Source organism: Bufo bufo, chromosome 9 (genome assembly GCF_905171765.1).
Source record: "Bufo bufo chromosome 9, aBufBuf1.1, whole genome shotgun sequence".
Lineage (NCBI taxonomy): Eukaryota > Metazoa > Chordata > Amphibia > Anura > Bufonidae > Bufo > Bufo bufo.
The window spans coordinates 92,420,702-92,445,873 of record NC_053397.1 but is presented as its reverse complement, the minus strand read 5'-3'; the positions used below and the strand labels follow the sequence as shown (position 1 = coordinate 92,445,873).

General features: G+C 46.8%; 1 protein-coding gene across 13 annotated transcripts in view; it reads left to right on the top strand.

Moving 5' to 3' along the window:
- CFH (complement factor H) overlaps nt 1–25,172 on the top strand; it is a 1,589,177-nt gene that overhangs the window by 478,814 nt on the left and 1,085,191 nt on the right. For 11 of the 13 annotated variants that reach the window (XM_040407278.1, XM_040407279.1, XM_040407277.1 and 8 more), the window contains one exon: nt 17,476–17,673. The exons of the other annotated variants lie outside the window; for them this stretch is intronic. In XM_040407278.1, coding sequence (XP_040263212.1) covers nt 17,476–17,673 — 198 coding nt within the window. The remainder of the gene's footprint in view (nt 1–17,475; nt 17,674–25,172) is intronic. 13 annotated transcript variants of the gene reach the window in all.

Sequence of the window (25,172 nt, the reverse complement as noted above, 5' to 3'; positions counted from 1 at the left end):
TCTCGTGTGCTCTAGCGGCTGTGTCTTGACTAGCAACCCAGCGGTTATAAGCGACATCAGACACTCCCAGCCAAGAGTCGGTGGGTTCGTCAGACACAACCCTTAGTTGCATGGCTCGGGAGCAGGCCCTTTGCCCTCACCTGTCCTCAACTTGCCTCTGTTCTTTTCTTTTCCCTTAGCCAGAAAAGTATTATATGCTGTGGCTCAGCCCCACTATACAGCGAAACGAGCTACTAGAGGACAGTCAGCAGCTACTGGCCAGCCAAGATGGGGAGGAGAGATCCGCTGCTTCCTCTGCTAGGCTGGCAAGTAGTGATGAGAAGATTGGCATGGGAGCTGGTGTTGCAAGTGGTGAGGCTCCTTACCGAGTGACCGTTGAGGAGGACATTAGTGACGTGCAGACAGTACTCGATGATGTAGCTGATCGCACTTGGGATCCGGGTGAATTGGGGGCTTCATCATCATTGGGAGAAGAGAGTGGCAGCTTGCCCATGAGGCAGCGGCGGAGCCAGCAAAACGATATTGTGGCCGGGACTCAGCAGGGTGGCAGCAGTGGGAGGTTGGTAGCCAAACGATCCCTGGATAGACTACCCGCTTTGCAGGAGCCTACCTGCCCAGAAAGTAGTGGTGCACGGGTTCACAGAAGCAGCAGCGATAGCAGTCAGCCGTGCGTAGTATTGTGGGTAAAATCACCTACTCGGAGGTGTGGCAGTTTTTTGTTAAGCCGCCGGAGGAGGTCAACATGGCCATGTGTAGAATCTGTGGGCAGAAGGTGAAGGGTGGCCAGGGTGCCAATGTTGGCACCACGGCCCTGCATCAACACATGCAGCGTCACCATAAACTGGCCTGGGAGAACCGTGGCTCTGATGTGGTAGTCCAGCCTGCCACAGCAACAGCTGCTTCACCCACTGGCACGCAACCAGTTTCAGGCAGTAAAGGCTCCACCACCTCAGCTGAAGGAAGCTGTCTGTCCTTCCCATCATCTGCCGGTCCAGATGCTCCTGCTCCACCTCCTCCTCATCAGTCATTCCGTCAGCAATCGATCACCGAAGCAATTGCCAAGAGACAACAGTATGTGTGCACTCATCCAACTGTGCAGAAGCTAAATGTGCTCCTGTCCAAGTTGCTGGGTCTGCAGTCCCTTCCTTTCCAAGTGATGGACTCTGCACCTTTCAGAGAACTGATGGCTTGAACTGAGCCGAGGTGGAGAGTCCCAAGAAGTCTTTTGTTTGCCAAAAAGACTGTACCAGCCCTGCACACACATGTAGAACAGAAGGTGGGCCAGTCCTTGAGCCTGTCGGTGTCTACCAAAGTACACAGCAGCGCCGACATGTGGAGCTATAACTACGGTCAGGGACAATACATGTCCTTTACGGCCCACTGGGTGAATGTGGTTCCTGCACAGCCACACCAGCAACTTAGCCAGGTGACGCCGCTTCCGCCTCCACATTGCCACGCTGTTGGTCCAGCGACAATGTCCGCCTCTGCCTCCTCATCCTCCACGGTGTCCTCAGCCTCCACTGCAGGGACAATTCACAGTGCCCCTCCAGCATACCATATGTGCAGAGTGGTGTCACACTGTTCTGCACCTCGTTTGCCTGGGTGAACGGAGTCACACAGGGGAGGAACTGCTCCGTGTCCTTCATCAAGAAATTGAATCCTGGCTTTCTCCGCAACAACTCAAAATCTGAACCATGGTGACCAACAACGGGAAGAACATGGTGTCAGGGGCCATTTTTATGCGTCTTAAAGGGAAACTCTAAAAAATGTGCGCTGCTGGAGCCTAGAAATTTTTTATTTTAGGCCACTGAAGTACAGGTCCCAAAAATTAGGCATTCACCTGACAGAAAAGAACTTGTGATGATGTGTCTGGAGGTACATTAGGCGGTCACTGGATAAAATTTTTACTGTAACCCAGTAGAGGCCCCAAAAATTAGGCATTCACCTGACAGAAAAGGCCTTTTATGCCGCTCTATATACACAAGACAAGGACCATTCTTTGTTCTGGGTGGTGGCGGATATGTGTGGGCTGGTATGAGTAAATTCAATTACACGTGGTCGTCACAGGTGTTGAATTCCTCCGAGATCCATGACTCATTAATTTTTAGAAATGTGAGGTAGTCCACACTGTTGTGAACTAGGCGAGTACGCTTATCGGTCACGATCACCCCTGCTGCGCTGAATGTCCTTTCGGACAGGACACTCGATGAGGGGCAAGCCAAGAGTTCCATGGCAAATTGTGCCAGCTTTGACCACAGGTCCAGCCTGCACACCCAGTAGTCCAGGGGTTCCTCGCTTCTCAGAGAGTCCACATCGGCCGTTAACCCGATGTAGTCGGACACCTGTCGGTCTAAGCGTTCCCTGAGGCTGGATCCGGAGTGCGGCTGTCAATGGGTTGGTTGCAAGAATGATCTCGTATCCAAAGTGACCAAAACATCTTCAAACCGCCCTCTTCTTGCAGGTGCAGTAGGATTGGTACCCGCATCTGTTTCACTGTGGGTGGAAATTCCTCTGCCAGTGCCCGCAACAGCAGAATGCAGCATCTCTCACAACAAGGCCTGGAAATGCTGCATTCTGCCAGCCCTCTGTGATGCTGGTAACATATCTGACTTTTTGGGTTTGTACCGGGGGTCTGAGAACATTGTCAACCAGTACTGGTCCTTGCCCTTTATGCTTTTTATACAGGGGTCCCTCTTCAAACAATGGAGCATGAAGGCCCCCATTTGCACTAAATTGGAAGCAGTGGAGCACCCTGGCTCCTGCTCATCGCCCAGGAGAATGTCGTCCTCGGTCTCCTCCCCTCAGCCCCGGACAACACCACGGATCCCCGAAAAGTTCAAAGTCCCCCTCAAAGCCTGCTGTTCTTACTCCTCCTCCTCCTCACAGCCACCATCCTACTCTGACTCCTCTTTACACTCCTGCTGACTTGTCTCAGATGGAGTAGCCCCCCCCTGGAAATTCATTCAGCATTGCGGCTTTCTTATCTTCCAGCTCCTGCTCCTCGATGGCTTGATCAATGACACGACGCAATGCACGCTCCAGAAAGCAGGCGTAAGTTATGATGTCACTGATGGCGCCCTGGCTGCGACTGACCAGTTTTGTGATCTCATCAAATGGCTGCAGAAGTCTGCATGCGTCGCGCATGATCAGCCACTGGCGCGGTGAAAAGAAACCAAGCTCCCCAGAACCTGTCCTGCTGCAGAAATCGTACAGGTAGTCGTTAACAGCACATTGCTGCTGGAGCAGCCTATCAAGCATATACAATGTGAGGTTCCAGCGCGTCGGGCTGTCACAAATCAGACATCTGACGGGCAAGTGGTGTCGCCGCTGAGCGTCAGCCAGGCAAGCCATGGCCGTGTAAGATCTACTAAAATGGCCTGCCGCAAGACGTCCTGGACCCCGGGGTATTTGGCAACGAATCTCTGCATGACTAAGTGCAGGACGTGTGCCATGCACGGGACATGTGTCATTTTGCACTGTTTCAGTGCCCTAATCAGATTGGCACCGTTGTCGCACACCACTTTACCAACTGTCAAATTGAGCGGGGTTAGCCACTGATCGGCCTGTGACCACAGAGCTGAAAGCAGTGCAGGACCAGTATGGCTCTTAGCTTCCAGGCACAACATCCGCAGCACAGCATGGCAAAGTCTCACCTGGCACGTCAAATAGGTTCTGGGGATCTTGGTGGGTGCAGCGGAAGAGGCGGTAGCAGTGGAAAAGGAGGAGTCAGCCGAGGAGGATGGAGTAGGAGGAGGAGGAGAAGAGGCAGGCCTGCATGCAATCTGTGACGGTAACACCAAATCCACACGAGTGCCACGGTTACATGCTTGACAACCATCAGAAGGTTCACCCAGTGGGCAGTAAAAGTTATGTACCTTCCCTGCCTGTGTTTGCTAGACCACGTGTCTGTGGTTAGATGTATCTTGGCACTGACACTGTGTGCCAGAGATATATTAACTTGCCGCTGAACGTGGCCATATAGTTCAGGGATGCCCTTCTGGGAGAAATATTTCCTTCTGGGGACCTTCCATAAATTTTCTAAAGGCCTCCGGGTCCACCAATTTATATGGCAGTAGTTGGCGGGCTAGCAGTTCCGACAAGCCAGCTGTCAGCCGTCGGGCAAGAGGATTATCCGGCGTGATAATTTTTTTAAGCTCGAACATTTGGGCCATAGAAGCCTGCCTTGTGCCAGATGAACGTGAAGATGGCACAGTGGAAGGTGGAGTGGAGGACAAATGGGAGGAGAGAGGAGAAGGAGAAGAGCCAGGACGTGGAGCGCCAGGAGTGTGGCTTTGTGGGTTCTGACGGCGTTGCTTCCACTGAGCTTGGTGATGGGAGGCCAGGTGCCTTCTTAAAGCGGTCGTCCTTAGGTGAGTGTTGGGCTTACCGCAACTTATGCGTTGACAGCACAGGCTGCAGATGGCAACACTATTATCAGCAGCCAACAAGTAAAAAAAAAGCCCACACTGCTAGCCATGTGCCGGCATCCTGGGAGCACCAGAAGTGACCGTGCATGGTGGATGGCTTGCTCCAGATACATTTGCAGTCTGCTTTTTGCCTCCTGTCCCCTGCGAGCTCTGCCTGCTTCTCCTCCCTCTCTGCTGTTCTGTATCTCCCTATGAACTCCCCTCCTCTACCTCTCTTGTGGGCACCCACGTGACGTCCATTGACTCATCATCATCGTCATCATCGTCACCTTCACCACCACTGACATTTAAGATCTCGGAGTAGGCAGCAACAGCGTGGACCTCCCTCCTTGGGCTGATCTGGTCGTCAGACCACCGGGTGGCTGCTCTTGCTACCTCCTCTTCGTCATCCGATGTCAAGAATGGCTGCGCATCGGTAAGGTCTGGGAATGAATGGGAAAATAATTCCTCTGACTCGAATGGAGGGGCTATGGTGGTGGTGTATTTGGGGGTGCACACAGCAGAGAGTGAGGAGGGTGCAGATACAGAGGATGAGGAGGGTGCGGAAGGGTGAGTGAGGCTCTCAACCAACTGTGGTGCACCCATTGTAGTAATCGCACGGGCCTTCTCCAACTTCCCACTTAGACTCCTTCCTGGTGCACCTGCTCGACCCCTACAACCCCTGCGGAACGGCTTGCCTCTTCCTCTGCCTGTCATTTTTAAAATGACCCTGTGCCTAAGTCCCTAGAGTAGAGCAGTATTTGTGGAAGCAGGTATATCGCAGGCCTATATCAATATTTGGTGGAAGCAGGTATATCAAACCCCTTAATCAGTATTTTGCGAAAACAGGTATATCGCACCCCTCAATCAAAATTTTGAACTGAATGTTTACAAACAACATCTCTAAGCAACCATCCGCACTTGATTGTGAATGCGATGCGATTTTCACGCAGACCCATTCACTTCAATGGGGCCAGCATTGCGTTAAAAACGCAGAATATAGAACATGCTGCAATTTTCACGCAACGCACAAGTGATGCGTAAAAAAAAACCACGTTCATGTACACAGACCCATTGAATGGGTCCAGATTCAGTGCAGGCGCAATGCATTCACATCTTGCATTGCACCCGCGCGGAGATCTCGCTTGTGTGAAAGGGGCCTAAGTGAGATGCCTGCATGTCATACTGACTCACAGTATTATTTCACTACTACAGCAGACTCCCTATGCGTATCACTGCAAGGCACAGTGTTCTACACCACTATAAAGGCTCTCTGCAGCAAGGAAATATGCGATTTGCTGTGCATAAATTTGGTTCGAACCAAATTTTTTTTTAAAATTTGGCGAATTTTTGGCGATTTTTGAAAAATTCGCTCATCTCTACATTCCACCCACACTATCCTTTAAATTCTAATTTGAATTAGAATTTACTAAATCTTGTGGAATTTTTTTTTTAATCTTATATGTGCTTTTTTAGACTTGAAGAAGGAGCACTGTCGCTCCAAAATGCGTTGTCACTCTTTAAAAATAAAAAGATGTTGTTATACATCCTTGTGGTCATGAAGTTGTGCTGAAATGTCACTGTTATGTGGGCTGCTTCTCACCCACATCTATCCTGTTACTATTTATTCCCAGTCCTCCTGGGGGATGGCAACCCCTTACAGTGAGGATAGGATGACACAGCAGCACTGACCCTGTGTTATTACCCGCTTACACTAGTGTTGTGCCTATGGTTGCACAACAGTACTGTCATGGTCTCGGCGTTGTTCGCCGTGACACGTTCGCTGCATGATGGTTGAATTAGGCAACGTGTCATGTTTTTGGCATGTGTGTACTCGGCCCCTTATATTCCTGGTTCCCTTCTCTGTCTTGTGCTGGATGGGTTAACTATCTGGCTGGTGTGGATGTAGGTGTGTCCTGGGTGTGGCCTCATGGCTCTTTACATCCTTGTGTTGTGAGTTTGAGGTCAGTTGTCCTCCAGTCTTGGTGCGTGCTGGAGTTATGCTCTAGTCCAGCTTATTCCATCTGCCCAGTGCTTGAAGGCCACCTTGTGGAACATCATGGTCTTTAGCAATGTTTCTCCTATGTTATCCCGGTGTATCCTTCCCTTCTCTACACTACGTTATGTCTGGTGTCGTTTGTATGGGTAGGTGTTATGTCTGGTTGTTGTTACATGTCTGGTGGTTTTTGTCCAGCATGTTTGCTAGACATTCCCCTGACTATCCACAGGTCTCCACAGTTTCCTTGCAGCTAGGCCGGTGGAGAATCCTGTTCATCTGTGTCTGGGATGAACTGGTCTTCTCAGCCCTTTTTCTATCTGAGAGATTATCAGGGCGACTCAGGGTCCTAGGTTCCTGGGTATGAGCCGTTTTACCACCCTGGTCCGCTCATATGGGTAGAAGTTAGGGTGAGGGTTAGGGAAGCTATAGGAGGTGTCCTGCTCCCTTATCTCAGCCTCAGGCCTAGTTGCTCTCATCATCGGGTCCTCATTGAACAGTGGGAAGTATTCCCCACTCCCCACTGTGACAGTATGTTCCACAAAGGCCTCTCTATGTATATCTGTACCTTCGGAAGAGGGTGTCAGCATGTATGGCCTGCCGCTTTATGGCGTGCATGCTTATCCTCCGGAGGGAGGATGAAAGGGGAGATACTGTTAACTGTGAGGTTCACTGTGACAGTGGTTGCAGCTGGTGTGAACCGTTACTTGTGTTTGGTACCTCCCCTTGTTCACTCCTCAACGGTTCTGTTGCTTGCGTTGTGGTGGCTGGCTGCATCCTTTGTTGTACTGGCTCTGGTGTTTGCTGGTTGGGGATGCATGCTGGCAGCGACCTGTTGTGAACTATGTCTGAGGTGGATGCAGCGTTCAGTGCGGTCTCTCTGAGCTGTTTGTTGACTGGCTGCTTGTTTCCAAGTCTGTGGTTCGGGCTTGCTGGCGGCAGTCTTGGGGAGACTTGCTTGCGCTGACGCTGATTCTTAACTTTTTTAAACTTTTCTATACCCTTGTTTGTGGGTGTTCCACCTTGTTTCCCCTTTTCAGATTGGGAGGGATTTGAGGGGTGGGAGTGTCACGGTCTCGGTGGAGTTAACCGTGACACGTTGACTGCATTCTGGTTGCCTGGGGCAACGTGTCACGCTGTTTACATGTTTGTGCTCAGCCCCTTATATTCCTGGTTCCCTTCCCTGTCTTGTGCTGAAGGGGTTAACTTGTGGTCATGAAGTTGTGCTGAAATGTCACTGTTATGTGGGCTGCTTCTCACCCACATCTATCCTGTTACTATTTATTCCCAGTCCTCCTGGGGGATGGCAACCCCTTACAGTGAGGATAGGATGACACAGCAGCATTGACCCTGTGTTATTACCCGCTTACACTAGTGTTGTGCCTATGGTTGCACAACAGTACTGTCATGGTCTCGGCGTTGTTGACACGTTCGCTGCATGATGGTTAAATTAGGCAACGTGTCATGTTTTTGGCATGTGTGTACTCGGCCCCTTATATTCCTGGTTCCCTTCTCTGTCTTGTGCTGGATGGGTTAACTATCTGGCTGGTCTGGATCTAGGTGTGTCCTGGGTGTGGCCTCATGGCTCTTTACATCCTTGTGTTGTGAGTCTGATATCAGTTGTCCTCCAGCCTTGGTGCGTGCTGGAGTTATGCTCTAGTCTGGCTTATTCCATCTGCCCAGTGCTTGAGGGCCACCTTGTGGAACATCAAGGTCTTTAGCAATGTTTCTCCAATGTTATCCCAGTGTCTCCTTCCCTTCTCTACACTACGTTATGTGTGGCGTCGTTTGTATGGGTAGGTGTTATGTCTGGTTGTTGTTACATGTCTGGTGGTGTTTGTTGTCCAGCATGTTTGCTAGACATTCCCCTGACTATCTGTGTGTCCTGCGGAAGGGGGTGTCAGGGTTCCCCGGAGGGGGAACTATAAGTCTGTATGCAGCTCTGCCTGGGGCCGCCATGCGTCATGGTTGCATGGGGGTCCAGGCAGTAACTGGTGTGCTGGATACCTGGGTGTGGTTGTTTGTACTGTGTACAGTGTGTGGGCACCAGTACTTATGCACGTGTTCCAGTTGTGGTGGCTACGGCAGGTAATGTGTTGTTTGGTGTGCTTACCTGCCGATCCAGTTGCTATATACGGTCTCCACAGTTTCTTTGTGGCTAGGCTGGTGGAGACTCCTGTTTATCCGTGTCTAGGATGAACAGGTCATCTCAGACCTTTCTCTATCTGAGGGATTATCAGGGCGACTCAGGGTCCTAGGTTCCTGGGTATATGCTGTCCTACCACCCAGGTCCTCTCATACGGGTAGAAGTTAGGGAGAGGGTTAGGAAAGCTATAGGAGGTGTCATGCTCCCTTATCTCAGCCTCAGGTCTAGTTGCTCTCATCATCGGGTCCTCATTGTACGTTACGGAGTTTCCCCCACTCCCCACCGTGACACGTACAAGGTGAGCCTGATCATCCAAACTGATATTTATTAATCTATATATACTTTACCCCTCTTCTTGACCTATATTGCATCATTTATCTGGTAGTCCTGGTGACTGACAAAGGGCCTCCTCAAAAGGCCTGAGCAAACCGCGGGTGTCAGGCATGAGCTGCCTCTAGCTAAAGTTGAAGTTACACAGCGGCGTACTCCTGTCCGCCTGCATCATCAAGAAATTGTACATGGCCTTCCTCTGCTCATATAGTCAGTCCAACATGTGGAGGGTGGAGTTCCAATGTGTGGAAACATCACATATGAGGCAATGTTGGGAAATGTTATTTTGCCTTTGCATCTTAAGGATGACGTGTTTTGCAGTATAAGAGTGGCTGAAGTGCATGCACAGTTTCCTGGCTAATTTCAAGATGTTTAGCAGTTGGGTGGAAGACTTTAGAAACCACTTTACAACCAGATTAAAGACGTGTGCTATGCAGGGCGCATGGGTCAGCCCTCCTTGACACAGCACCGACACAATGTTCTTCCCTTTATCGGTGACCATAATACTCTTCAGTTAATGAGAAGATAGCCAGAATTCGATTTCCTCTTAAAGGACATGGAGCAGTTCCTCCCTGGTGTGATTCTGTTCACTCAGATTGGCCAGGTGCAGAACAGCGTGACACCGCCATGCTCTGCATAGGTGGTATTCTGGAGGAGCACTCCAAATTGTGTCTGCAGGAAAAGCTGTTGACAAGGTTGAGGATGAGGAGGCAGATGAGGACATTGGCATAGGATTCACAGCTTGAGAACACAGATGCGGCTGTGCTGTGACACAACCAAGTTGCTGGTGTGCCTCGGCAGGACTACATTTACCCAGTGGACCGTAAAGGACAGATATTGTTCTTGGCCATAGTTATAGCTCCACATGTTGGCGCTGCCATGAACTTTAGCAGACATCGACAGCCTCAAAGACTGTCCCACCTTTTGCTCAATATACGTGTGAAGGGCTGGTTTAGCCATTTTGGATAAATAAGGATGGCTTGGGACTCTCCACCATGGCTCAGCACAAGCCATCAGTCGCTGAAAGGTGCAGAGTCAACCACATGGAAGAGGAGGGACTGTAGTACCAGCGACTTGGCCAGGAGCATGTTCAGTTTTGAGCCGTTGGATGAGTGCACGCATACTGTTGTCTTTTTGCAATGGCCTTGGTGATTAATTGCTGGTGAAATGAGTGACAGGGAGGAGCAAGAGCATCAGGACCAGCAGATGATGGGAAGGAAACAAAGCTCCCTTCTGCTGAGGTGGTGGAGACAAGACTGCTGGAAAAGGTTTGTGGGCCGCTAGAAGATTCCTTAGTCTGCACCACAACATTAGCACCATGGTTTTCCAATGCCACTTATTGGTAACGCTCCATGTGTTGGTGCAGGGCCATGGTGCCAACATTGGCACCCTGGCCACACTTCATCTTCTGCCCACAGATTCTACACACAGCCACGCTGACATCCTGGCGACTTGATGAAAAATTCCCACACAGACGAAAATTGCATTTTACCCCTACCACTGCATGCTGACTACCTGCCGCTGTCTCTATGAATCTGTTCTTCGCTAGTTGTTTCTGGACTGGTAGGCTCCTGAGTTGCAGACGGTCTACCCTGGGCATGTTTGGCTCCAAATCTCACACCGCTGCCACCCTGCTGACTCACGGCCACACTTGCACCCTGCTGGCTCCCCCGCTGTCTCACCTGATGATGATGATAAAGCCCCTTTTTCACCCTGCTCCCACGTGTGATCTAATACATCATCATCCATTACTGTCTGTACATCACTGATGTCACCCTCACCAGTCCTATGGCCGCATGTCTGAACGCTTGCAACACCTGCCCCACTCAACTCTCATCATCACTACTTGCCCATCTACAGGAGGGCAGTGGATCTCTCCTCCAAATCTTTGCTGGGCAATACCCGATGACTGTCCTCAATAAGCTTATCCTCGCTAATAAAATGGAGCAAAGCCGATAGTATACAATACTTTCTGAGCAGAATGAACAGAAAATAAAAGAGGCAGGTTCAGGACAGGAGGGGCACAGAGCTTGTTCCTTGGCCATGCCAACTAGGCGTGATGTCAGAGGAACCCACAAACTCCTGACTGGGGGTGTCTGATGTCAGTTGAGATGATGCTGAAGACCGAGTCAACCATTCAAGGACAGCTGGGTTTGCTGGTCTAAACACGACCTCTGGATGACGCTGGCAGCTTTGGCCTGCTGCTACCACCCCCCACCCTTTCTTTTGCTGCTACTTCTGACAGCTCCAGAAACATTTTTGCCACTGCCCATTCCCTTGAAGGCCCTGGCACATGTCTGTCGGACATACTGTACAATAACTGTAAGTGTAAAATAGCAGTAGTATTAGAACGCTATTTCACCCCAATTACATAATCAAGTATTTATGGAATTACTTATGTAAAAAAATTTGAATAACCCAAAATCAGTATGATTATAATGCTATTTCGTCCCAATTACAGAATTAAGGCCTAATGGAATTGCTTATGTAAAAAATCAATGCGGACACCCCATAATCAGTAGTATGAGACCGCTATTTCACCCCAATGAGAGAATCAAGGATTAATGGAATTACTTATGTATAAAACAATGTGATCAATCTAAAAGCAGTAGGATTAGACCGCTATTTCACCCCAATTACAGAATTAATGCCTAATGGATTTACTTAATGTAAATAACCTAAAATCAGCAGGATTAGGCTACTTTCACACTAGTGGCAGCCTTCTCCGGCAGGCTGTTTCAGCGGGTGAACAGCCTGCCGGATCCGTGCTGGCGCTAATGCACGCTTGCCACCGGAGGTCCGCTCCGGCCCCACTGACTATAATGGGGCGGGCCAGAGTTCTGCAGCAAACATGCTGAGAGGTGGCCGGAATAAAACTGTCGGAGAAGGCTGCCGCTAGTGTGAAAGTAGCTGTAACGGATCTCCTGGCACCCCGACTGAGTACCTCCATTGATGGATGCTCCTAGTGCTTCCCGAAGGGCTCCAAGCACTCCACTTGACACCGTAAGCACTGCCAACCCCACAAACCACCGCAGCTTGGTTGGTATCTCGCCGTCTTCTACCCAGCCTGGACCTACGACAAGGCTTCCAGGTTCCAGTGGGTGAACCTCTCTTCCTTCAGAGAGTGATGCAGGAACAAGCTCTTAAAAGATCTCAGGGATTATAGCCAGGGGAGTATACAGTGTATAGCATTCCCCAGTGCAGACGCAGCCTTTTCCCCACACACATGAGACGAGGCTCTATGTTGAGGGTAAAACAGGAACTCTTTAATGGGGCTACCTGTCAGCCTTTTATTCAGGTCTTTCAGCAAGGGACACTCCCCCTGGGACCCTGTGGAAGACTGAAATCGTTTTTAGATTAGCCAATCACTTGCATTTACAGTATTGAAACACTCCCAGCAATTGTACACAACCCCCCCCCCCTCTGCCTGTGATACAATTAACAAAATACAATGGCCATTGTCTGTGACGCAATCAACAAATACAATGGGCATTGCCTGTGACACAATTAACAAAATACAATGGGCTCTGACTGTGATACAATTACCAAATACAATTAACTTAATCACTCACAGGCAGAAAACACACATTTTTCCCAAAACACAGAAAACACCTCAAAACCCCACATATCCCCCTAAATATCCCTGGATAGCTCTGATCTGGACAAACAACATATCCAAAAATCACCCAGATCCGAGCAGGGGTTCCCAAATTCCACGGAAGTCACATTTGACCAACCGCAAGCATGACTTTCCCGCCCAAAACAGTTGCACAGATTTAGGATGTGCGGCCGGTCTATCTTCTCCTTCCAGAATGTACATGGGCCATAATCCTAAGGCAAGAGGCTGGCAAACAGGCCTCTCCAAAACCCAGTAGCGAGGTTACTTTTGAAACAGTAGCCTTAGACCGCTTTTTCACCCCAATTAAAGAATCAAGGCCTAATGGAATTACTTATGTAAAAAAACTATGTGGACACCCCAAAATCAGTAGTGTCAGACTGCTTTTTCACCCCAATTACAGAATCAAGGCCTAATGTATAAAACAATGTGAACAACCTTAAATCAGTAGGATTAGAATGCTATTTGACCCCAATTACAGAATCAAGGCCTAATGAAAATCCTTATCTATAACACAAGGTAAAAAACCAAATACGCAAGAAAATATTGCGTTATTTTGCAATTACAGATTCAGGGCCTAATGTAATCAAAAACTTCTACATAAAAACATATAAAAATACATATATGTTTTTAGGTTGAAGTTTTTGATGCACCCCCTTTAAATCATCTTAATAGCGGTGACACATGTATGTAAATGCTCCTGCAGTGGTGGGATTTATGCCACTATTGTAGTGGTGAACATTGTACACGTTTTGTACGCATGTATCTTCTTACCTGTTAATCTATGTTCTATATTGGAGGACCTACATAACATGTTAATATGGCACTGTTTGGTTTTAGCAACATAGCGCGATTTACACTATTGCTATAGCGGTCACATGACGGAGGTCTCCTTGGTCACATGACTTGCACGCCGGCTATGACGCCGTCGGTGCAGGCGCACCCTATTGGTTGTTGCACCGCCTGTGTGGTCTTGCGCGATTTGGCTATACTTTACGTAGTCGCGGTCGAGTGACGTGAGCTGGTCGCGGCTGGATGACGTGCGCGGACATGCGCAGCTGTTACATTGGGACGCTGTGTGTCACACTCATCGCCACTTTGGATCCTCTGACACAGGTGAGGTAGATGGGCATATACACACTGATTAGAAACTGCTGTGAGATCTCATTGTGATTTGGTGCAATAGATGTGTGTTCACCGACCTATTTGCCCATTGGGTGATCATTAATGTGGGAGTGTCTAATTTTTAGTATTTATATGTGAGCTTGTACATTTGTAACATATGCTTGATAAAGGCTACACCTAGCCGAAACGTTGCTACCTTTGTACACTATGCTTTGGAGTTTTGTACAATAAAGAAGAATTGGTTGGATATGCTGCTGTGGCCTCCTATTTCTACTATTCACCTTTGGACCGCCTTGGATCTGGGGTCTCGTGCCCAGCTGCTGCATTTATACCACTACAGCTCTACATGAGCCGCATGAAGTGCTGCTCCTGAATTCCTTTGTCCCTAGTGCCTGTCACATCTCTTCCTGCACTAAGTACAACGTAAGGACTCATGCACACGTCCGTGAAATATGGTCCGCGTGATACCGGCCTGGATTTCTTCTGAGTGAAGGAGCGCACGGCGTCATTGGTTGCTATGACGCCATGCGCTTCCTGCTGCCGCCTCAGTACAGTAATACACTGGTATGATCTATACCAGTGTATTACTGTACTACGGCGGCAGCAGTAATCGCACTGCGTCATAGCAACCAATGAAGCCGTGCACTCCTGCACTCAGAAGAAATCCAGGCCGGTATCACACGGACCGTGTTTCACGGACGTGTGCATGAGGCTTAACCGCCTCACGTCCGCCCATAGGATATAAACGTCCTATGGGTGGACGTCTATTTCTGACAGCACGTTTTAAAACGTCCTGTCAGAAATAGCAGCTGCACGCTAATCGTGCAGCTGCTGATCGGGTTGCCCGCTGTCAGTGACAGCAGGGCAACCCTAAGACAAGGCAGGGACAGTGCCCAGGTGTCCCTGCCTTCACGATCGCTGCAGACACAGCGCTCACCGAGCGCTGTGTCTGCAGAGCAGGAAGCGCTGTGCGCTTCCTGTTCCGGCCCGGCGGTCATGTGACCGCCGTGACCGGAGAGTGCAGGGGCTGTGTGAGGTCTCTCAGAGACCTCGATCAGCCCTGCTGTGAGGCTGTACAGCGCAGGATTGCTGCTGTACAGCCTCTCTAGGGGTGCATTTGTCCTGTAACTGGGGCTACTATGTCAGCCCCAGTTACAGGAGAAATCAACAGTGAAAAAAAAAAGAAAAAGTGAAGTAAATGTCCCCCAGAGGTCTTGTATGACCTTATGGGGGACGAAAAGTGTAAAAAAAAATAAAAAAAATAAAGGGTTGAAAAAATAAAATAAAATAAAGTTTCACATGTAAAAAAAAAAAAGTTCCCAAGTTAGGAATAAAAAAAAAAAAATTAAAATAGAAAAAATAAAGTAAAATAGACATATTTAGTATTGCCGCGTCCGTAAAAACCAGCTCTATAAAAATATCACATGACCTAACCCCTCAGATGAACACCGTAAAAAATAAATAAAAAAAACTGTGTCAAAACAAGCAATTTTTGTCACCTTGCATCACAAAAGGTGCAACACCAAGTGATCAAAAACGCGTATGTCCCACAAAATGGTACCAATAAAACCGTCACCTCATCCCGCAAAAAATGAGCCCCTACATAAGAAAATCTCTCAAAAAATAAAAAAACTATAGCTCTTAGAACATGGAGACACTAAAACATAATTTTTTTGGTTTCAAAAATGCTATTATTGTGTTAAAGTGAAACAAATAAAAAAAAGTATACATATTAGGTATTGCCGCGTCCGTAAAAACCAGCTCTATAAAAATATCACATGACCTAACCCCTCGGGTGAACACCGTAGAAAAAAAAAAAAAAAAACTGTGTCAAAACAAGCAATTTTTGTCACCTTGCATCACAAAAGGTGCAACACCAAGTGATCAAAAACGCGTATGTCCCACAAAATGGTACCAATAAAACCGTCACCTCATCCCGCAAAAAATGAGCCCCTACATAAGAAAATCTCTCAAAAAATAAAAAAAACTATAGCTCTCAGAACATGGACACATTAAAACATAATTTTGTGGTTTCAAAAATGCTATTATTGTGTAAAACTTTAATAAATGAGAAAAAGTATACATATTAGGTATCGCCACGTCCGTAACAATCTGCTCTATAAAAATGTCACTTGACTGAACCCCTAAGGTGAACGCTGTAAAAATAAATAAATAGAAACTGTGCTAAAACAACCAATTTTTTGGTCACCTTGCCCCATAAAGTGTTATATTGAATGATCAAAAAATCATATGTACCCAAAAAAAATACTAATAAAACTGGCACCTTATCCCCTAGTTTCCAAAATGGGGTCACTTCTTGGGAGTTTCTACTGTAAGGGTGCATCAGGGGGCTTCAAATGGGACATGGCATCTAAAAACCATGTGGAGTTCCTTTCCTTCTGCGCCCTGCCGTGTGCCCATACAGCAGTTTACGACCACATGTGGGGTGTTTCTGTAAACCGCAGAATCTGGGTAATAAATATTGAGTTTTGTTTGGCTGTTAACCATCGATGTGTTAGAGAAAAAAATTGATTAAAATGGAAAATCGGCCAAAAAAGTGAAATTTAAAAATTTGATCTCCATTTTCCTTTAATTCTTGTGGAACGCCTAAAGGGTTAACAAAGTTTGTAAAATCGGTTTTGAATACCTTGAGGGGTGTAGTTTCTACAATGGGGTCATTTATGGGGGTATCCACTATGTAGGCCCCACAAAGTGACTTCAGACCTGAACTGGTCCTTATAAAGTGGGTTTTGGCAATTTTCTTAAAAATTTGAAGAATTGCTTCTAAACTTCTAAGCCTTCTAACGTCCTAAAAAAATAAAATGACATTTCCAAAATGATGCCAACATAAAGTAGACATATGGGGAATGTTAAATAATAAATATTTTATGAGGTATCACTTTCTGTTTTAAAAGCAGAGAAATTGAAATTTAGAAAATTGCGATTTTTTTAAAATTTTTGGGTAAATTTGGGATTTTTTCATAAATAAAGGTGAAATATTTTGACTCAAATTTATGACTATCATGAAGTACAATGTGTCACGAGAAAACAATCTCTGAATGACTTGGATAAATAAAGGCGTTCCAAAGTTATTACCACATAAAGTGAGATATGTGAGTTTTGCTAAATTTGGCCTGGTCAGGAAGGGGGCAAAGGGCCCAGATGGGAAGTGGTTAAAATGGACCAGGCAGGATGAGGCTTTTTATAGGGCTGTGACATCACAGGGTTGGCTATCTGCTGATTGGCTGGCTCCACTGCATTATGAGTGATCCTTCGTTCCTGGGCTTTTTACTTTCACTTTGTAAGATGTGCAACAGTCATTTTGGGAAAAATGCAATTCATTACAAAAAAGCAAGGAAATTCGGATTCATGACTAATCAAAATTTTCCTGAAATTCGGAACGCATTCCACTTGTTCAACTTTGATTCGCTCAACTCTAATCATGTTCTTTTCACTTCATACATACTGTACGTACTTAGTACTTTGTGTTGGTCTATCATAAAAATCCCTACAAAATATATTTAGGTTTGTGGGTTTAACGTGAAAAAATGTGAAAAGTTCAGGGGGTATGAATGCTTTTTTCTTTCAGTCTTTCAGTATTTTTCTTTTTTCTAATTCTGCCTTAATATTTTTAACGTTTTAATAGTTTTCCATACAGTTAAATTTTTATTTTACCATAGTTTTATTTTACAGTGGTAGATGCATTTAAAATGACAGTCAAGGGAAAAATGTGGTAATGTCTTTGTACTCATTTTAAATGTTATTATTGTCAGAGGTAAGATGGACTGGCTGTAATTGTCCTGTATGTAAAAAGTGATTTGTATAATACAGTGACCGTGACTATTTTATGTTTCAGAGCCGTGTACTGCAAAGGAAAGGGACATGGAAAGGAATAATATACAACTAAAGTGGAGATCTGATAGAAAGCTTTACAGTAGACATGGTGAACCTACAGAGTTTGTTTGTAGACCTGGATATGAAGCTCTTCCTGACACACAGATGAGAATTACTTGTGATCAAGGAAATCTGGAATATCCAAAATGCTTCAAGAGAGGTAAGTGTCAAACATAGGTGTGTGCACAGAGTGATCCGATTTATTGCTGCTACTACCAAGTAATGCTGCTGCCAGTGTTGTAACCTTGTTACAGGATTGGTTCTGGTTCTGTATGTGTGCAGTAAGCTTGGTTCTGTTACTGTATCTACACTCCACACCAGGAGCTGTACGTATTTATGCCATACGCTCACCTACACCCTATACTTATTTGATTATTATATTTACATCCATTTCTTATCTATACATGGGGTGTTTCTAAAAGCCAGAAAAAGTGTGCATTGTATGGTCTCTCCACTTATCCTGTATCCTGACTGCAAATTGTTTCACTGCTTAAATTCTTCAGAAGTGTCTTGGAAGATCCTTGTGTGGAGAAAAATGCTGGAATTTAGGCCTCTTTCACACTACCGTTTTTTTTTCCTGTTTTGCGGGCCGTTTTTTTGCGTTTCGTATACGGTTTGCATATGGAACCATTCATTTCAATAGTTCCGCAAAAAAAACAAAACTGAATGTACTCCGTATGCATTCCGTTTCCGTATTTCTGTTTTTCCGTTCCGTTGAAAGATAGAACATGTCCTATTATTGCCCGCAAATCACGTTCCGTTTCTCCATTCAAGTCAATGGGTCTTAAAAAAAAAAATGGAACACATACGGAAATGCATCCGTATGTCTTCCGTATCTGTTCCGTTTTTGCGGAACCATCTATTGAAAATGTTATGCCCAGCCCAATTTTTTCTATGTAATTACTGTATACTGTATATGCCATACGGAAAAACGGAACGGAAACGGAAACACAACGGAAACATAAAAACAGAACAAAGGATCCGTGAAAAACGGACCGCAAAACACTGAAATAGCCATACGGTAGTGTGAAAGAGGCCTTAGGCCTCATGCACACGGCCGTTGTGTGCATCCGTGGCCGTTGTTCCATTTTCCGTGATTTTTCAGCGGACCCATTGACTTTCAATGGGTCCGTTGAAAACTCGAAAAATGCACCGTTGTTCATCCGCGGCCGTGATCAGTGTTTCCTGTCCGTCCAAAAAATATGACCTGTCCTATTTTTTGACGGACAACGGTTCACGGACCCATTCAAGTCAAAGGGTCCGTGAAAAAACACGGATGCACACAAGATTGGCATCCGCGTCCGTGATCCTTGGCCGTAGGCTACTTTCACACAGACGGATCGCACAGACCTTTCACTTACCAGTAGGAGGAGCGCCCGGCCGGTCACAGACAGCGAAGGTAAGTATAATGCTTCTAAAATTGCTAAGTAACCATGGCAACCAGGACTGCAGTAGCATCCTGGTTGCCATGGTTACCGATCGGAGTCCCAGCGATTAAACTGGGCCTCCGATCGGAACTCTCCGCTGCTACCAATGATGGGGGGGGGATTTTAATTAGGAGGGGGAGGGAGGGGGGCCACACTGGCCACCAATAAATGTATAGTAATACAGGGGAGATAGGGGGGCCCACTGGCCACCAATGAATGTACAGTAATACAGGGGAGGGAGGGGGGCCCACTGGCCACCAATGAATGTACAGTAATACAGGGGAGGGAGGGGGGCCCACTGGCCACCAATGAATGTACAGTAATACAGGGGAGGGAGAGGGGGTCGCACTGGCCACCAATGAATGTACAGTAATACAGGGGAGGGAGGGGGGCCGCACTGGCCACCAATGAATTTAAAACTGGGGAGGGAGGAGGGTGTGCCCCCCCCTGCCTAGCAGCACCTGATCTCTTACAGGGGGCTATGATACACACAATTAACCACTCAGGTGCGGCACCTGAGGGGTTAATTGTGCGGATCACAGCCCCCTGTAAGAGATCTGATGCTGCCAGGCAGCAGGGGGCAGTCATGTACATGGTTCGTAGTATATTCTAACTTGAAGCCTCCCCATCACTATGGGAACGCCTCTGTGTTAGAATATACTGTCGGATACGAGTTTTCACGATCTAACTCAAATCCGATGGTATATTCTAACATAGAGGCGTTCCCATGGTGAAGTTAAAATATACCATCGGATTGGAGAAAACTCCGATCCGATGGTATAATAGGGACTCCTGACTTTACATTGAAAGTCAATGGGGGACGGATCCGTTTGCAATTGCACCATATTGTGTCAACGTCAAACGGATCCGTCCCCATTGACTTGCATTGTAAATCAGGCCGGATCCGTTTGGCTCCGCACGGCCAGGCGGACACCAAAACGACTTTTTTCTTCATTAGTAAGCCTTAGGCCTCATGCACACGACCGTATTTTTTCACGGTCCGCAAAACGGGGTTCCGTTGGTCCGTGATCCGTGACCGTTTTTTCGTCCGTGGGTCTTCCTTGATTTTTGGAGGATCCACGGTCATGAAAAAAGTCGTTTTGGTGTCCGCCTGGCCGTGCGGAGCCAAACGGATCCGTCCTGAATTACAATGCAAGTCAATGGGGACGGATCCGTTTGACGTTGACACAATATGGTGCAATTTCAAATGGATCCGTCCCCCATTGACTTTCAATGTAAAGTCAGGAGTTAATATACCATAGGATCAGAGTTTTCTCCAATCCGATGGTATATTTTAACTTGAAGCGTCCCCATCACCATGGGAACGCCTCTATGTTAGAATATACCATCGGATTTGAGTTGGATCGTGAAACTGAGCTCCGACAGTATATTCTAACACAGAGGCGTTCCCATGGTGATGGGGACCCTTCAAGTTAGAATATACTGAGAACTGTGTACATGACTGCCCCCTGCTGCCTGGCAGCACCCGATCTCTTACAGAGGGCTGTGATCCGCACAATTAACCCCTCAGGTGCTGCACCTGAAGGGGTTAATTGTGCATATCATAGCCCCCTATAAGAGATCAGGGGCTGCCAGGCAGCAGGGGGCAGACCCCCCTCCCTCCCCAGTTTTAATTTCATTGGTGGCCAGTGCGGCCCCCCCCCCCTCCCTCTATTGTATTATTTTCATTGGTGGCACAGTGTGCGGCCATCCCCGGCCCCCCCCCTCCCTCTATTGTATTTTCATTGGTGGCCAGTGTGCGCCCCCCGGCCCCCCCTCTATTGTATTAATATCATTGGTGGCCAGTGTGCGGCCTCCCCTCCCCCCCCCGATCATTGGTGGCAGCGGAGAGTTTGAAGCATCATACTTACCTGCGAGCTGCGATGTCTGTGACCAGCCGGGAGCTCCTCCTACTGGTAAGTGACAGGTCTGTGCGGCGCATTGCTTAATGATCTGTCACTTACCAGTAGGAGGAGCTCCCGGCCGGTCACAGACATCGCAGCTCGCAGGTAATTATGATGCATCTAACTCTCCGCTGCCACCAATGATCGGGGGGGGCGGGGCAGAGGGGGAGAGGGGAGGCCGCACACTGGCCACCAATGATATTAATACAATAGAGGGGGGGCGGGGGGGGCGCACACTGGCCACCAATGATAATACAATAGAGGGGGGGGGCGCACACTGTGCCACCAATGAAAATAATACAATAGAGGGAGGGGGGGCGGGGGGGGCCGCACTGGCCACAAATGAAATTAATACTGGGGAGGGAGGGGGGTCTGCCCCCTGCTGCCTGGCAGCCCCTGATCTCTTATAGGGGGCTATGATATGCACAATTAACCCCTTCAGGTGCAGCACCTGAGGGGTTAATTGTGCGGATCACAGCCCCCTGTAAGAGATTGGGTGCTGCCAGGCAGCAGGGGGCAGTCATGTACACAGTTCTCAGTATATTTTAACTAGAAGCGTCCCCATCACTATGGGAACGCCTCTGTGTTAGAATATACTGTCGGATTTGAGTTTTCACGAAGAGAAAACTCAGCTCTGAAAAAGCTTTCATACAGACGGATCTTCGGATCCGTCTGTGTGAAAGTAGCCTACGGCCACGGATCAAGGACGCGGATGCCAATCTTGTGTGCATCCGTGTTCTTTCACGGACCCATTGACTTGAATGGGTCCGTGAAACGTTGTCCGTCAAAAAAATAGGACAGGTCTTATTTTTTTGACGGACAGGAAACACGGATCACGGATGCGGCTGCAAAACGGTGTATTTTCCGATTTTTCCACAGACCCATTGAAAGTCAATGGGTCCGTGAAAAAAAACGCAAAACGGCACAACGGCCACGGATGCACACAATGGTTGTGTGCATGAGGCCTTACTCTGAGGATTTTGCTGTGGAGTTAATGCAGGTTTTGCTGCAGATTTCACCCTGTGCATTACAAAGGGTGAAATCTTTGGTGAATTTTCACAGCGTATATTAATATGCTGTGGATTTAAAATTTGCTCCGCAGGTCAGTTTACGCTGTTAATTTTTGGAGAGTGAATGGTTAAGGCTATTTTCACACCTGCGTTAGGTGCGGATCCGTCTGGTATCTGCACAGACGGATCCGCACCTATAAATGCAAACGATGGTATCCGTTCAGAACAGATCCGTCTGCATTCTATGTAAAAAAAAAGTCTAAGGCCTCATGCACACGACAGTATTTTTTCGCGGTTCGCAAAACGGGTTTCCGTTGTTCCGTGATCCGTTTCCGTTTTTGTTTCCGTGTGTCTTCCTTAATTTTTGGAGGATCACCAGACATGAAAAGTGAAAAAAAAATCTACAGTAAGTCAAGTTTGCCTTGCAGATGATAGGAAAAAAACGGACGCGGACGCGGATGACAATCTTGTGTACCTCCGTGTTTTTTCACGAACTCATTGACTTGAATGGGTCCGCGAACCGTTGTCCGTGAAAAAAATAGGACAGGTCATATTTTTGTTGACGGACTGGAAACACGGATCACGGACGCGGATGACAAACGGTGCATTATCCGAGTTTTCAATGGACCCATTGAAAGTCAATGGGTCCGCAGAAAATCACGGAAAACGGAACAACAGACACGGAACACAACAACGGACGTGTGCATGAGGCCTAATTCTAATTGTTAGTCAGACGGATCCGTCCTGACTTTACATTGAAAGTCAATGGGGGACGGATCCGTTTGCAATTGCACCATATTGTGTCAACTCTAAACAGATCTGTCCCCATTGACTTACATTGTAAGTCAGGACGGATCCGTATACAAGCAGCGTTTTGGTGTCCGCCTCCAGAGCGGAATGGAGCCAAACTGATGCATTCTGAATGGATCCGCATCCATTCAGAATGCATTGGGGCTAAACTGATCTGTTTGGGGCCGCTTGTGAGAGCCTTGAAACGGATCTCACAGGCGGACACCGAAACACTGGTGTGAAAGTAGCCTAAAAGTTCCTAACATCCAGAGTATATCCAATCAATGTGAACGAAGCCTTACAGAATGTTTAATGTGTTTCATTTTAGTGTAGCACCCTCCAGGACCAGGCCACGTATGGTAGCTTCTGTCTTGTGATTTTACCATTATCCTCACCATGATCACACCCCTCTCCTTCTGTTTATCTGCACAGATGCTGTGGTCACTTTTGGCTGCTCCTCTGAGAAGATAAATAGCTGGGATTGGAGTTATTGCCAATCCTGATTGCTGAAGCCAGGTGACAGCTGTGTTATACAGTCTGCACTCACTGTGTATGAAGTGGGCTTAGCTCCTGAGTCTGCTCCATATACATCTTAACGTCTTATGCACCCTATTAACCACTTCATGCATAAATATAAACCAAGGTGCGTGACGTGGTTAAGAGGGTGTTCTCAACTGGGACATGCCATACCTACAGGAAATAAATACATAAATATTAGATGGTTGCATGTCCCACCTCTGTGGAAAATGTACTGTAGGTTCACTGACTCCTGACCCAACAGGCATCTTCGTCAAGGTAGAGAATGATCAGAGAGGTGGCTTTCTCCATTCACTTCTATAATAGTAACATAAACAATCAAGCAACGATTACCTCTGAGGTAATTCTACACCGGGTTGTGGGGCCAGCATGACCTAAGTTCTCCATATTGGGTCAGATATTTATGGCATAACCAAAGGACAAAACATAAATGTCCACATTTGGAATACCTCCAGTTTATGATAGATGTAAACAAAATAAATACTGTAATATGTTTGCTATTTTCTTTTCTATTTTTATACCCATCCCTGGCAGCTGCCATATTGTGGACTCAAACCGTCCTGTATTGCCTGCATGGACAGTTTTGTAGAGAGTTTGTATAGCAGCTGCAATAATATAAACCAAGCTAAAAGAGTAAAATGAAATCAAACAAAAAATGCAGATTATTCATTTATCAAGAGTAAAACTTGCTTCTAGACACAAACTCTATATGTAAAGGCTTCTCCTTCACACCAGCTCCGGCCTTCAATTGTTTTACATGGGTAAAAGATTTCAGTTTTTTTGCCCGGAAGCTGGCACCCCATAAAGTACACAACATAGAAGAAAGACTCTACAATATATTGCAAAAACAAAGAGAAAGAGGCAATTAAACTATTTGAAGAACTACAGAAGGAAAGGTAGCGCCTCGATAGTACCCCCACTTTTTACTCCCAGACCTAAATTGACATTTACCCATAAATTTTCACAATACGCCAATATAGACACATTTCTGGAGCTAATCACTAGAGATGAGCGAAGTATTGGGAAATTCGATTTGGCTGCTTCGCTGAATTTTACCCAAAAATTTGCTTCATGACGAATTAGGGTAGGTTGACATCAGCATTATGGATTCCATTCTGAATTTCAGTTATAACGGAAAATAACGGAATAAATAAGACGGAAGTCAAAACGGACACCTTTAAGAGTCCTTCTGTTTTGATCCGTCATAACAAAAGTCTATGGGAATCATAACGGATCTGTCTGGTTCCCGTTATGCAAGACGGAAAACAAAGTCCTGTCGACAGGACTTTTTTTCCGTTCTGCATAACGGAAACCAGACGGATCCGTTATGATTCTCATAGAATTCTATTATGATAGAAAGAAAAATAGAATGCCTTTTAAAGGCTTCCCTTTGCTTTCTGTCATAGTAGAAGTCTATGGGCAGCATAACGGATCCGTCTAGTTTCCATTATGCAGGACTGGGCTCCTGCATAATGGAAACCAGGACGGATCCGTTATGTTGCCCATAGACTTCTATTATGAAGGATCAAAACGGAATGCCTCTTAAAGGCTTCCATTTTGGCTTTTGCCTTATGGATTCCGTTATTTTCTATTATAACCATGTTATAATTGAAATACATAACGGAATCCATAACGCTGATGTAAACCCACCCTTACTTTGTTAGCGGGTGCAATGATAGGGAGCTGCAATAGCGCCGCTCCCCATCATTGTACCCCTCAGATGCCGCGTTCATACATGATTTCAGCATCTGAGAGTAATAACTGTGTGAAATTTACAGAAATACATTTTTTCTTGCCCGGCCACCGCCATCTTGCTTGAATATCTGCAGCGAAATCTTGCATGGCCCGAGATTACGTCGTCAGGCCGGTCGGCGTAATAACGTCATGTGTCACCAAGAAAAAAAGACAATGCAACAGCACTCTGCAAACACAAATAAAGTACAATAATGCCATAATTATAGAAAACATTCTGGTGCTAATTCTACATTTATT